The 13599-nt window shown below is 40.9% G+C and overlaps 1 protein-coding gene across 10 annotated transcripts in view; it reads right to left on the bottom strand.

Moving 5' to 3' along the window:
- LOC101166443 (adhesion G protein-coupled receptor L3) overlaps positions 1-13599 on the bottom strand; it is a 177957-nt gene that overhangs the window by 47992 nt on the left and 116366 nt on the right. For 9 of the 10 annotated variants that reach the window (XM_023956137.1, XM_023956155.1, XM_023956170.1 and 6 more), the window contains 2 exons: positions 12621-12659; positions 5183-5366 (listed from right to left, as the gene is read on the bottom strand). In XM_023956137.1, the coding sequence (XP_023811905.1) occupies positions 5183-5366; positions 12621-12659 (223 nt within the window). The remainder of the gene's footprint in view (positions 1-5182; positions 5367-12620; positions 12660-13599) is intronic. The other variant, XM_023956148.1, reaches the window with a different exon arrangement.

The raw sequence follows: 13599 nt of genomic DNA, 5'->3' as shown, positions 1-13599 counted from the left end.
TCCTGCTGATTAGATAGATTGGCAAACCATAAACATGTACCAGAATTAGGGAAAATATGCTGTAGATGTGGATCATATGAGCAGAAACAGGAGCTAAAAATCGTCCATTGCAGCTTCTCATCGCCTCATCATCGCAATGAGGAGGTGCTGGGATGATGAAAATGTGGGAAAACAGGATTTTTTATCTTTTAGCATGGAGCATGTAAATGACTATAGGAGCTAGGAATTATAAGCATTCTAAAACACGTTCTGGTAAAGTCTGGTAAAGTCTTTTAGGCTTTGCCACACCATTTAATGAAAACGTCTTAGTGCAGTTGCGTTCAAAATTCAAAATAGAGGCACAGTAAAACAGATTAAAATAAAATAAAATAAAACAAATCACTGAAGTTGAGGATTAGAAGTCTTTTTTTCTGAAGATCTATTTAAAGATAATTATTTTTTATTTTGAAGCTCAATTTTTTAATTATTAGATTTATAATTGATTATTTACTTGTGTCAGCATGTATGACAAGTGCTACATTAATAAAGGTTAATTTTATTTGAAGGAAAGTATGGCAAGAATATTGTATAGCATATATATATATATATATATATATATATATATATATATATATATATGAAGGGCATTGGTAGAGAAGGGCATTGGTAGAGACTCCAGAGGAGCCAAACACCAACTCCTGGTCGACAGAACAGCCGCCCAAGACTGCAAGTCACGACACACCAACCTGTGCACAGCCTGGATTGATTACAAGAAGGCCTATGACTCAATGCCACACACATGGATCACTGAATGCTTGGAGCTGTACAACATCAACAGGACTCTAAGAGCCTTCATAGGAAACTCAATGAAGCCGTGGAAAACCACCCTTGAAGCCAATGGGAAACCACTTGCACAAGTGTCCATCAAATGTGGGATATACCAAGGCGATGCTCTGTCCCCACTGCTGTTCTGCATAGGTCTGAACCTCCTCAGCCAAATAATCAACAAGACTGGCTATGGATACCGACTCAGAAATGGGGCCAACATCAGTCACCTCCTCTACATGGATGACATCAAGCTATATGCTAAGAGCGAGCGTGACATTAACTCCCTGATCCACACCACCAGGATCTACAGTACTGACATTGGGATGTCATTCGGGCTCGAGAAATGCAGCCGGATGGTGACAAAGAGAGGCAAGGTAGTCCACACAGGAGGGGTCTCACTCCCAGAAGGAACAATAACAGACATCGAGGACAGTTACAAGTACCTTGGAATTCCCCAGGCAAATGGCAACCTGGAGCAGGCAACAAGGAAAGCTGCAACAACTAAATACCTCCAACGAGTAAGGCAAGTCCTGAGAAGCCAGCTCAATGGCAAAAATAAGACCTGGGCAATAAACAGCTACGCACTGCCAGTTATCAGATACCCTGCAGGAATAATAAGATGGCCAAAGGAAGAGATACAGACCACGGATGTTAAAACACGAAAGCTCCTCACCATGCATGGAGGGTTCCATCCCAAATCCAGCACACTGAGACTGTATGCTAGCCGCAAGGAAGGAGGCCGAGGACTAGTGAGTGTAGAAGCCACTATCCAGGATGAAACATCCAAGATGCATGAGTACATCAAGCTCAAGGCCCCAAATGACAGTGTGCTCAGTGAATGTCTCAGGCAATGGAGAGCAGAGGACACAGTGCTGGAGGACAGATCCTCATGGGAGGACAAACCCCTGCATGGGATGTACCACCGGACCATAACTGAAGTGGCTGATATCAAGAAGTCCTACCAATGGCTAAAAAAGGGCTGGCCTACAGGACAGTACTGAAGCGCTCATCCTGGCAGCTCAGGAACAAGCCCTGAGCACCAGAGCAATAGAGGCTCAGATCTACCACACCAGACAAGACCCAAGGTGTAGGCTGTGCAAAGAGGCCCCTGAAACAATCCAGCACATAACTGCAGGGTGTAAGATGCTGGCAGGTAAAGCATACATGGAGCGCCACAATCAAGTGGCTGGAATAATATACAGGAACATGTGTGCAGAATATGAACTGGAAACCCCAAGGTCAAAATGGGAAACACCTCCGAAGGTGGTAGAGAATGAAAGGGCAAAGATCCTGTGGGACTTCCAGATCCAGACTGATAGGATGGTAATGGCAAACCAACCAGACATTGTAGTGGTGGATAAAGAACAGAGGAAAGCCGTTGTGGTGGATGTGGCAGTGCCAAGCGATGGAAACATCAGGAAGAAGGAACATGAGAAACTGGAGAAATACCAGGGACTCAGAGAAGAACTGGAGAAAGCCTGGAAAGTGAAGGTGACAGTGGTGCCTGTGGTAATTGGAGCACTCGGGGCAGTAACCCCTAAGCTGGAGGAGTGGCTACAACAGATACCTGGAAAGACATCAGACCTCTCAGTCCAGAAAAGCACAGTGCTAGGAACAGCTAAGATACTGCGCAGGACCCTCAAGCTCCCAGGCCTCTGGTAGAGGACCCGAGCTTGGAGGAGAAACCACCCGCGGAGGGTGAGAGGGGCGTTTTTTTTTTTTATATATAAATACATACATATTTCATTTAACTATAATTTAGGACTAAATTATTTGGACTGATTGTGCATTGACATAACCCACTGGTTTGTATCATCTCAATTTACAAACCACTTTTTCGGCTCTGTGGTTTAACAGTTTTTGGCCAAATATGACATATATGGCAAAACAAAAACATGCATGCATATAACATGTCTTTATTTGAGCCACTATTGTTTTTAAATAATTAAATAAAATAAAAAAACTACATAATGAAGTTCCTCCAATGACCGCTGGAAGCTGGTTTCAAAAGAGAAATATTTTAAAAGTCCAACTTTACACTCGAAATAAATCCTTTACAGGCTGGTATCAAAAACTTTGCTTTAACTTCTATTAATGGCAGCTCTGGGGGGTGATTTTCTTCTTCCCAATCTGTCATTTTGATGTTAATTGTTTATTGGCAGGTGGGTGGACCCATGAGTGTAGTCCACAAAACTGTCATCTCTGTTGTTCCCACTCAATCATCTATTTTTGGAGCATTTCCGAGATAAATAAACTCCAGTCAACATGTCTGTCCCACTTCAGGCTTGATTTTTACCACTCAGAACTTGACGTGAGAGATGTTCATTCCTGTCTAAACATGTCAATGACTAAATCCAACCACAGAGAACAGAAAAGGGTTTTAGAACTAAGCTGTAGGCACAAAAGCTGAACTCTTTAGTACTATAGTAAAAAGGGACTTACTTTCTTGCAGAACTAACCCAGTGGTCACCTGCTGAATGTTACCTTTGAATTGCAACCAGCTTTGAACAGGAAGGAAGAGTATTGCCATTACTGTATGTATATTGGAAAAACAGGATGGAGTTTATACATACTTAAGCCAACAGGTTGGCTTTCTCAAGTAATGTTTGCATTAATCCTTTAACAACGGAGCTTTGGCTTCATTGTTGACATTCTTTTAACTCTTCACCTGTTTACACAATTATCATATTTCCAGCAGATTCGGAAGCGGAGAAAACAAAAACAGCCTTGTGCCGAAATACAACATGGTAAAGTGATATATTGTTACACAATTAACGTGAATCTGCAGACTCTGTTATAGAGAATAGTGGCTTTGCACCGTTACGGAACACTTTACATTAGTAATTTACTAATTACTGTTGTATATCAGGGCAAAGTCGTTATGAAAAATCCCTTTTCTCTGTGTTTGAATCAGCTGACTCATGTTGATGGCGTAAATGGTCAAAGAGTTATGGTAGGTCAAAAAGGTTGTGATCAGTGGTGTCAGCAACATCTCCGGTTTTAAAGAGTTAAGCAGGTTCCTTAAATCTATGTTAACACCGGGCGTTAGACGAGGGAGGGGCTTCCTCTTTTCCTTTTCAACTGTTTACTAACTCATGTCCCCCACCTTCAGCTGGAAGATGCTTGGTGTGTAATGTGGAAGTGGTGCAAATTTCACAATTTGGTAAGATAAACCAGCTACACTGTGAGTTTAGTGAGTTTCACCATCTGCTCCAGTTGCTGCGTAATGATGTTGGTTGCTTCCAGCGGTACTTCCATCTCTTACGTATGGCGAGTCTCTACCATTGGTCACTACCAAATCCGAGGCTCTGGTTGGTCAAAAAAATCTACCAATGGTTGAACTTGCAATGCAAAGTTAATGGCCGGAAATGGTCATAAAAACTTGCGTAACTTAGAACCCGGAATAATGTTTTTTTGTTTGTTTGACTTTTTACTTGTCCTGTCCAACAGCTGGGCAAGCAGATGAGAGCTGAAGGCCTCTTGTGTTGGACATATTTTACTTTAACAACAGGGGTTTTGAATCTTCTGACAAACCAGAGTTATGTCTGATTAAACCCCTTTTGTAATCGAGGCCAAACTTTATTCATTTTAATCATATTTGAAAATCTTTTGTGTTGGACCGGACAGAAAAGGAAAGAAGGGAAGAAGTGAGAGGTATGTTAGACAGAGGGGGGTACAGGAGGGTGATTATAGAAGGGGGGGGGGGGGGTAAAACCATGAAGCAGCATAAAGCAACAAGTTGCTGGATGGTTATAATCATTACAGTGAGGTTCAGATGTAATACAAGTCTATAAGGGCGGGGCCTGTCCACAGACACACCCAAATGTTATAAACCCCATTTATGTATTCTTCAAACATTGAGAAAAACAATCTTCATAAATACTACTTTGCTTATTTTTACTTTATATTGATGAAGTGAATAAAGAAAAAAACAGCTGTTGAGCCTTGTAGCGGTGGCTATAACACAGATTCTATTTAACCAGTGTGAATTTTCCCAGATTGCTCCCATGTTTTGACATTTCAAGAACATGCCTGTTTGGTCAATTCCTTACCTGTGCATTAGAGTAGTACTGTGCTTATACTGTATGCAGTCCTTTGCCAGGTCCTGAGGACAGTGAAATGCTGGTGCATCCTCCACTACAGCTCTAAACTTACGAAAGTCTTGCACAGCAAAAATAAAAAAAAAACTGAATGTGTCTGCTTTCCTATACCGGATGGACACCTGTTAAATGGCAGTGCAGCCGCAGGTCACTGCTCGAATTCACTTTAGCAAATGAAAGTTAAGTGCTGTGCTCGAATGCACCTCGGCTGCAGGGCCCAACTGAGAGTCGGTGGAAAAAAAAAAATAAAAAAAGGAAGAAAGAAAAGTACTCACGGATATATTCTGTTGTCTCTTGCACAGTGTCAGTCTTCAGGAGGTTGTCAGCCAACATAAAAGCTCCCGTTTCCACCGTGTCGAGGAGCATAGTAGCTGAGTGCAGCTGCTCGCTGGTGGGCAGCTCCCTCCACGCCGTCTGGGCTCGTGGATGCAGCAAATTATTTACCGTTTCGACCATTGCCTGGGGCAGCAACAGAGACACTTAAGGTTACATGTTGCAACTAAAAGCAAAAAGCAAAGACTTTTTTTTGTGACTTTCAGTCAATAGCATGAAAATGAATGTAAATCTATTCAGAGTATGAGCAGCGTTGCAGCGCACTAACAACTGAGGACAGAAGTCAGTGGGATGCAACAGTGAGAATGCGGTGGCTTCTTCATTTATCACGTTGATAAATCGTGGCAATCAAGACAACAAGATGCCAGCCATGCAAATGCGACATTCCCATGCAGACACAACAAAAGCAAAAACAAGGCATCGACATATATTATATGAAACAGTACATTCAAATGCCTAATATACTTTTCTTTGAGGATAGGCAAAAAAAAACCTCAGAGCAGTTCTGAAAAATTAAGCTAAGCTGATTAGTTGATTGCAATCACTGTGTGTTGAAACCCCAAAACCTGGTTCAGCTTTTCTCTCTCTTTTTTTTTTTTTAAAGCGGCTGTCTTATCTTCAAGTTGGGAAACTTGTGCTTGAGGGTGTGAGAAAAAATTTGAATTTCATCAGATAATGCTTGCTTGGTCCAAAACTCCAGCTGTGCTGTAAATCTAAATCCTCCTCAAAAGAAATTACAGAAATAAATTGAAAGGGTGTTTGCTTTTGGCACTGTGGGGGATGTTTTTCTATAAGACAAAGCCAAGTTTTAGTGCACATTTCCTTATATGTTTTTTTAAGTCTCACTTTGATCATCTGTTGATCTATTTTCAAAGCGTTCCCCAATATCTTTTAAAGTTTTTAGTCCAAATCAAAAAACCCGTGTTTTTTTCTAGGACATAGTTTCTGCAGAGCGGCAGTAGTTCATTAGAAATTTGCCAATTGTAGTAGTAAGTTGTTAATTGAGGGCTGATGCCGAAATGCAACTTGTGATGTGTTTTATACGTCACATGTTCTTCCATTTTTAAGATGCAACTTTTTCGTCGGAAAAAAAACTCAGAAATGCAACTTTGAGCTAAATGTTTACAATATATGTCCTCCAGTCTTGAGAAAAGTGCGTCAAAAACACGTTAAAAACACCAAAAACTTTATTCTCTTTAAGAGTTGAACTATTACCTGTATACGAATATTGAACCATGTGAATGACATCACCCACGGAAAATGACTTATTTCCGGCTTGTGCCGCCATGTTGGTGCCAAAAATCCTCAATAAGCAGCGATAAGTCCGACTCAGTCTGGATCCTCATGTCTATAACAACAACTCTCACCAATCAGGAATGAGCTTATTGGAACGCCACACCCCTACCACTTGAAATCGAGCTTGAAAGAATCTGTCAAGCAAATGTTTCTTTTGAATGTTCAACATAATGACCTCATACTTTTAGGAGGCATCTGATTGGCCCTTTTATAACTTGAATGACTTGCCCTACAGAACAAATATCATGAAACAAATAGGATTAGCAAGAATGTATATATAAAAAAAAGTTATTTTGACAAGTACCATATTTTTTAAAGTTTTGGTCGTGTTTTTTTTAATATTTATGCCAGGGGTGCGACTTATATTCAGGTGTGACTTACAGTACAGACCAAAAGTTTGGACACACCTTCTCATTAATGGGAAGGTGTGTCCAAACTTTTGGTCTGTACTGTATATGTGATTTTTTTTTAAATAAATGCCAATAACCACTAGAGGGCACTGTCGGTGTGTTTGCAGCATTTGCAGCTGACAGCAAAGTAAAAGAAGAAGAGCTGCTTAGTCTGGCGCTGGATTTGGCGGAATTGCTCCAAAGCAGCACAGAGGAGGAAGAATTAAACGAATTTAGTGATTTAAAGAGTTTAGTTGACTTGCTAGCATGTTCTTTATGGTTATCAGAATTAATGTTCATGATTTGCCTTTCAAAATATTGTTTTCCGTATTTTGTTAAATAAATGTCTTTCAAAAGTGCAACTTATATATGATCTTTTCTTCTTTGTTATGCTTTTTTTCTTTTTTCTTTTCTTTGGGTGCTACAACAGATAGTCTAAAAAAAAAGCTGTATATTGACTGAGTAAGTCTATGGGATTTTAGCTTCTTGGAGCCAGCGGGTGTTTCCTGTTTCGAAGATGGGGAAGGAGGGGTCGCTCAGTCCAGTTTTCATATACAGCCCAAAATCCAGCTTTTGTAAATCTAAATCCCTCCTTACAAAATTCACAAATAAATGTTTGCTTTGCGTGCTGTGGGTGAGTTTTAGCTATCCTTTCCCTATGTTTTAAAAATTCCAACTCTCTTCTCACTGCTGACGCTCGCACACGCGCGTGCGCGAACTCACGCAGCCGACACACGTATCAGAAGGCCCGTGGAGAGATAAAAGAGACAGAGAGAAAAGAGAACTGGTGCAGAAGAGGAGGAGGAGAGCCATGGGAGAGGGATAAAACAGTCCAGTGAGTCCATGGTGACAGGCGTCCACTGGGAGCAAGAGAGGCGGAAAAACGAATACAGGTGCTATCAAACACGCGCATCACAAACTCCCCCGGCCGCCGTATTTTTCTTTTGCTCCGCGCGCCACCTTTCATGCAGACACGATGCCATCCTTCGCTCATCTTCCCTACATCTTTCAGGGGAGAAAGCAACAAAAAAATAAATAAATGACACAGGTGCCATTACACAAGCAAAAGGGCTCTCCAGTGGGAAATAACAGGGGCTGGGAAAACGGACTGGAGTTTATTGCCGTTCACATATTCTTCACTTCCTCCTGGAGTTTGTCACTCCAAGGAAAGACCGAAGGGGGAATGATGTGTTACATCAATCAATACAAAATAAAACAACAACAAAAATAATCCCAAAGTGTTGGAATTAGGAGAAATACTGTTCATTTTGGTCATGCGTTGTTCACATTTATGTAGCACACATGAACACTGCTGCTTAATCAACAACCTAATATGATAATGTTATGTCCTCTTTTAGCACAAGCCGCTAATTAGTAGGAATACATATTGAATGAGTTTGGGAGGGGTACATGTAAACAAAAACTAATTAATTCACTTCTTCGGAAAAAAAACAAAAAACAGAACAAACAGGAGTGGATGTGATGCATGCACACGCATGCCTCAACTTATCGGTCTCTACCTGCATCAGTCCAAAGCCGGACGACAAGACTGCAAGTTTAAAGTTTTTTTCTTTTCTTTTAAATAAAACTTTGTGTTTAATAACAAAAAAGTTCCTTTTTTTGTTTTTAAATCAAAAACTTTACAGTTAGGGATGAATTAAGCCAAGTTGGTCTAAATTCCTCCAATGTTTCATTAAGCTAATAGCATCAATGTGTTACGGTAGTGAAACGGGCAGATATCCTGTCTATCATTTTTATCTTTTCTGTTATTAGGATTTGCCTTTCAAGATAAAATGTCGGATTTTACTCCCATATTTTGTTAAATACATTTCTCTCAACTTATATATATAATCAATTTTTTCTTCTTTAATATGCGACTTTTACTCCGCAGCAACTTTTTCTGCGATTAATACCTTCTGTTTGTATGTATGTCGAGTTTTTGTGCCACCTCCTCTGCAAAGGGTGAACCAGACTTTTCTAGTTTAGTTTACTGAGTCTCCATTTCCTCTAAATTATGCTTTAAGGTTCCCTCCAGCTAATTTTATTGTATTTTCATTGTATGCTTGCTGTTGACCTATACCCGGTAAAATTATGCAGAATACATGGAAACTCGCTTCATATTTTTCCCTTAAGCAATTGTCAAAAATGTACTTCCAGTTTAAAAAAGTGTTTTTCTTTATTCATTTACTTTAAATAAATCTGATTTTATAACTTTATTCTGTCTAAATGGGTTCCCTGTGACGTTCCACGGCCGATGAGGCCTTGCTGCCTCAAGTTTCCATGAATGTTGGATGGCACATGTTGAGCAAGACTGCGAGGCATATGTGCTTCTATCTGGGTTGGCATTGTGTGTCCTCAGCGCCCATGTGTGTAGTTGAGGGTGTGTACAAGGGGCTCGGAGAGGCATTGTAGTGCATCATTCTGCTCCACTTGCTTTACAGTAGCAGCCCCGGCAACAGAAAGGAGACTGAGGCAAAAGGGGGTGTTCTGTACTGTAAGCAAGGCAGATATTAGAGCGGCGGCGGCGGCAGCGCTGCTTTCTGCTCTGTGGGAGCCGCTCACACATGCTCACAAGGACGGATTCCAGATAACCCGGCTTTTCTACCCTTATTAAACTTCCCGCAGCTTTTTTATTGAAGTTTTGACTATCTTGCATTTTCAATTTCATTTTTTCTCTCTCAATGAAATTCAATTGGTGGAGATTACATCTGCAGAGGAAAGAGATAGGTAAAGGAAGAGAAAGGGTTGTGATTCTTTGAGTTGCACACATTTCTAATATTGGTGGTGTGTGTGTGGGCATGTGTGGAACAGCTGGGTGACTTTTTTTTCCTCACAAGTAGAAGCACTTAAGGCTAAAGTTTTTTGTTTTTTTAAAGGGATGTTCACACACACAAAAAAAAGACTGCAAATACAGATAAGGGGGAGGGGGGTTACAATGAGTGTGCAAATTAGTGCATTTGTGTCTAAGTTTTGCACACATGGAGACACACTTCAGTAAATGGGGCAGAAGTGAAATGCTTTGAAGCGTCGGGGTAATCCAGCGTAAACAGCTATGGCAAGACAGGCTGGAACTGAGTCGGGCTACTACTCCCAGCTGCACGAGGGGAACACGGGCACACGCTTATGCGTGTTAGATTTGCGGAAAGAGGCAAGAGCGGAGAAAATAGTTTTTTTCCCCCCGTTTTTTTTCCGTTCTCGCCTAGCCGAGCTTACTCTGAAAGCGTCGGAGGAGCGGGCCGACCTTTCATTTGTTGGTAGCTTTTTTTCCCTTTTTTTTTGTCTCGGACAGATGAGTTTGCAGCTAAATCAGGCTTTGAATTCACACATTGCCACGTCCTGACCTGCCATCCAAATACAGAGGGCAAATTAGACACTGTCATTGAGCATCACTGTCTCCTCACTGCCCCCATTACTGTTTTTCTTTCTATCTCACCCCCCCCCCCCCCCCCCCCAGTTTTATTCTGTTTCTCTAAATTTCCCTCCTTCCCCATCTACCTGGCATGCTGCCTCCTTCCATCAGTGCACCCTAAAGCATCAAAGCCTCTCCACACCACCAACTTCATCATGAATAAATTGCCAATTTGGTACACATGAAACGAGTCCCAAGTTCCCCAAATGAAGTGAGTGAGGAGGGGAGATGAAGTGTGGGAAGGAGAGAGAAATGGAAGAAAAAAAAGAAAAGAAAAAAAAGGAGGGGGGGATTCAATTACTTTTTTTGTCTCTATTAGGGACCCAAACCTCCTGCCCACTCTTTTTCACTTGACAATTAGTGCTGTTGATAATTAACGAGGAGAGGGCACCACCCTCGGTGTCCCTAATCACGCACATTTCTATCAGGCACAGTCATGGACTGTTGCTATCTTTTTTTTTTTTTTGGGATATAACTAAGATTAATTACATAATCGATTACTTCCAGGAGTTGTGATCGAGCTGGAAGGTTTGGATTTGAACCGGCAAGCAGTGTGACCGGCATTAGTTGGGATCACGAACTCCCGAGCGTGCTGACATGACAGCGCGAGATCATCGGTGAAAGTATATTTATATATTTGTCGAGCACGCGTGGGGTGAAGAAGTGTGTGCGTGTCAGCTTGCATACAGTCTCTAAGCTGTGTTCTATGATGTGACATTGCTGACTGGTGCTGACGTTAAGACTTTTCGGAGGGGGGGGGGCTGCGAAAAGCCTGCATCAGGAGAAAAAGAGCTATCCTATCAGGAATGCGCGTGGGTGCCCGTTAGTGTGAGTGCACACGGGTTTGGGGGTGCAGAAAGGGAAAACGCTGCAGTCTATGTGCTGCACATAAATGAGGATGTCGGGTAAAGGGGGCGGGGGTCCTTTGATGTTCTCAACAGTGATTTTAGCTGACCAGCATAATCCCAGCGCCACGCTAGATTAGCGAACAGCGTGAACTCATGCTATGACACAAACAAACATCAGTGTAAGCAGACAAAACATCACGTAAAGGAATATTAACAGTTAAAAACCACAAGCTGGTAATTTTTCTGGGCAACAAAAACAGGTTAGACATAACTCAACCTCAAAAGAAGGCTCTTTTTTCAGCAACAGCAATATCCAAAAGAAAAGAAAAAAGCAAAGACTTTGAGGAGAGCATGTGTTGGAAACAGCTGTTTGTAAAAGAAATTCAACCTAATAAAAATGCCAGATCATTGACTGTATATGAGAACTGGACCTAGCAAGTGTGACATCACTACTAGAAAATGACTTACTTCCAGCTCCAATGAAATGAAATCAAATCAGGGGGGGGTACAGATGCTGCCATGTTGGAGCCAAAAATCGTCAGTAATGGACCGACAGAGGTTGACGACACCCATAGAAGATAGTTTACTTCTATCTCCAACAAGATGAAGTCGATTCAGGCGCCATTTTTTCGGAATATGGATGCCCCATTTTAGAGCCAGAAATCGTCGGTAACCAGCGATAGGTCCAAGATAATGTTTTTATGATACCCCAAAGGTGGCAAACCATTATCTGTATACGAAAACTGAATCCACAGAGGCGATACGGCTTAATCCCGGTTCCAACGAGGTAAAGTCAATTCACTTGCCTTTTTTGGTCGTAATACCGACATCGCCATGTTTAAAACTAGAAATAGACTCTAAATTGGTCTAGATCACTGTTCCTATGGCAACCACTCTCACCAATCAGGAGGAAGCTTGTTGGAAGTCCACACTCCTACCGCCTTATTCAACATTTTGAAAATTCAACATGAGACCACATAATTCTATTGAGGGATCTGATTAGTCATTTTATAATAAATAATTTGAACTACAGAAAAAAAAATAGGATTAGCAAGAACATGTTAAAAAATATGAATATGACTAAGTAATAGCTGTTTATTTCTTTATTTCTCCATAGAAGTTTATGGGGTTTTGGTTTCTTGGAACCAGCAGGTACTCCCTTTTTGGAACACAAAGGGGGGAGGGGTCACTCAGTCCAATTCTTATATAGAGTCAATGAGCCAAACACCGTTCTCTTATGCGACTGCCCTCCTCAAAGGATTGGGTTTGCCAAATCACAAGACAATCACCGCTGCGTGGAGCTGCAACTCTACACAGACGGTTGTCATCACACACATTTGCAAGCGCGCTTTCCAGATGCTGAGGTGTTAAACAATAAAAAAAAAAGCAAAAACATGGACAACTATGGTGTGATCTACCCAAGCCAGGAAGCAGATACCTGTGTGAAAAACCTGCAGGACCTTTCTCTCTTCTGAAGCTGCAAATTCAAACAGTGCGGCAGTTATTAGAGATTCCACACATTCAAATGCACATAAAAGACAAGAAAAAGCTGCTTTTATGCTTGCCTGGACAAATCGTTGGTTCCCTTACCTGCATATCCGGTGAATTCTTTCTATTGCAATCATATTTTTGTTTTTCTGTTTTTTTACTCTTTCCTGCTTTTTTCTTCCATATTGAGTTATTTTGTGCATCTACTGTCAAGCGAACTGATGGCAATAATTACAAATGCACTCATGTGCGATTGGTTGCATTTAATTTTTCCTTAGCATAATTAGCATAATTAGTGAGCATCCTGCTCAATTAGAATTTAATCTATTTTTTATTTTTAGTCCATTTCTTTAGTAGTAAAACAGACATTGAATCATTATATTTGTCTGCGTTGATTGCAAGTATTAGTGCATTACTTTACTTTAATTAAGCTAAACAATTTTTAAGTATGTGATAGTTGGTTCAAATGCTGCTAGAAAGGAGAAATGAAAGCATAAAAAAGACATGAGGTTCAAACTTTACTGCTAAAGGCCGTGTCACACAGCCACTACATCCATTTTGTGCATTTTCCATGTCAGTTGAGTATCATGCAGTTTACGCGTAATTTACATAGTTTTTACAGTTATTAAGTAGATCTTACGGAATTGTGCATTTTTTTGCGAGATGCAGATGCAAATTTGTGGCTTTCCATGACCCTTCCAAATATGTCCACATATGTCTAACGAACTTTTCGCAAATGTACTGTACCACCAATGTGTGATCTTTATATCACATGTACAACACACGTCACGCTAAAAAAAATCACGTAATTTTTGTATAAATCGCTAATAAATTGCATGCACACAGCACGATAATCACACACGCTTCATGTTCTTCATTGATTTACGTGTCCTTTGTGTGGTTTATTCGTCTGTGGTTCATTCGTGATA

Source organism: Oryzias latipes, chromosome 1 (assembly GCF_002234675.1).
Source record: "Oryzias latipes chromosome 1, ASM223467v1".
Classification (NCBI taxonomy): Eukaryota; Metazoa; Chordata; class Actinopteri; order Beloniformes; family Adrianichthyidae; genus Oryzias; species Oryzias latipes.
This window is presented reverse-complemented; position numbering and strand designations above follow the sequence as displayed.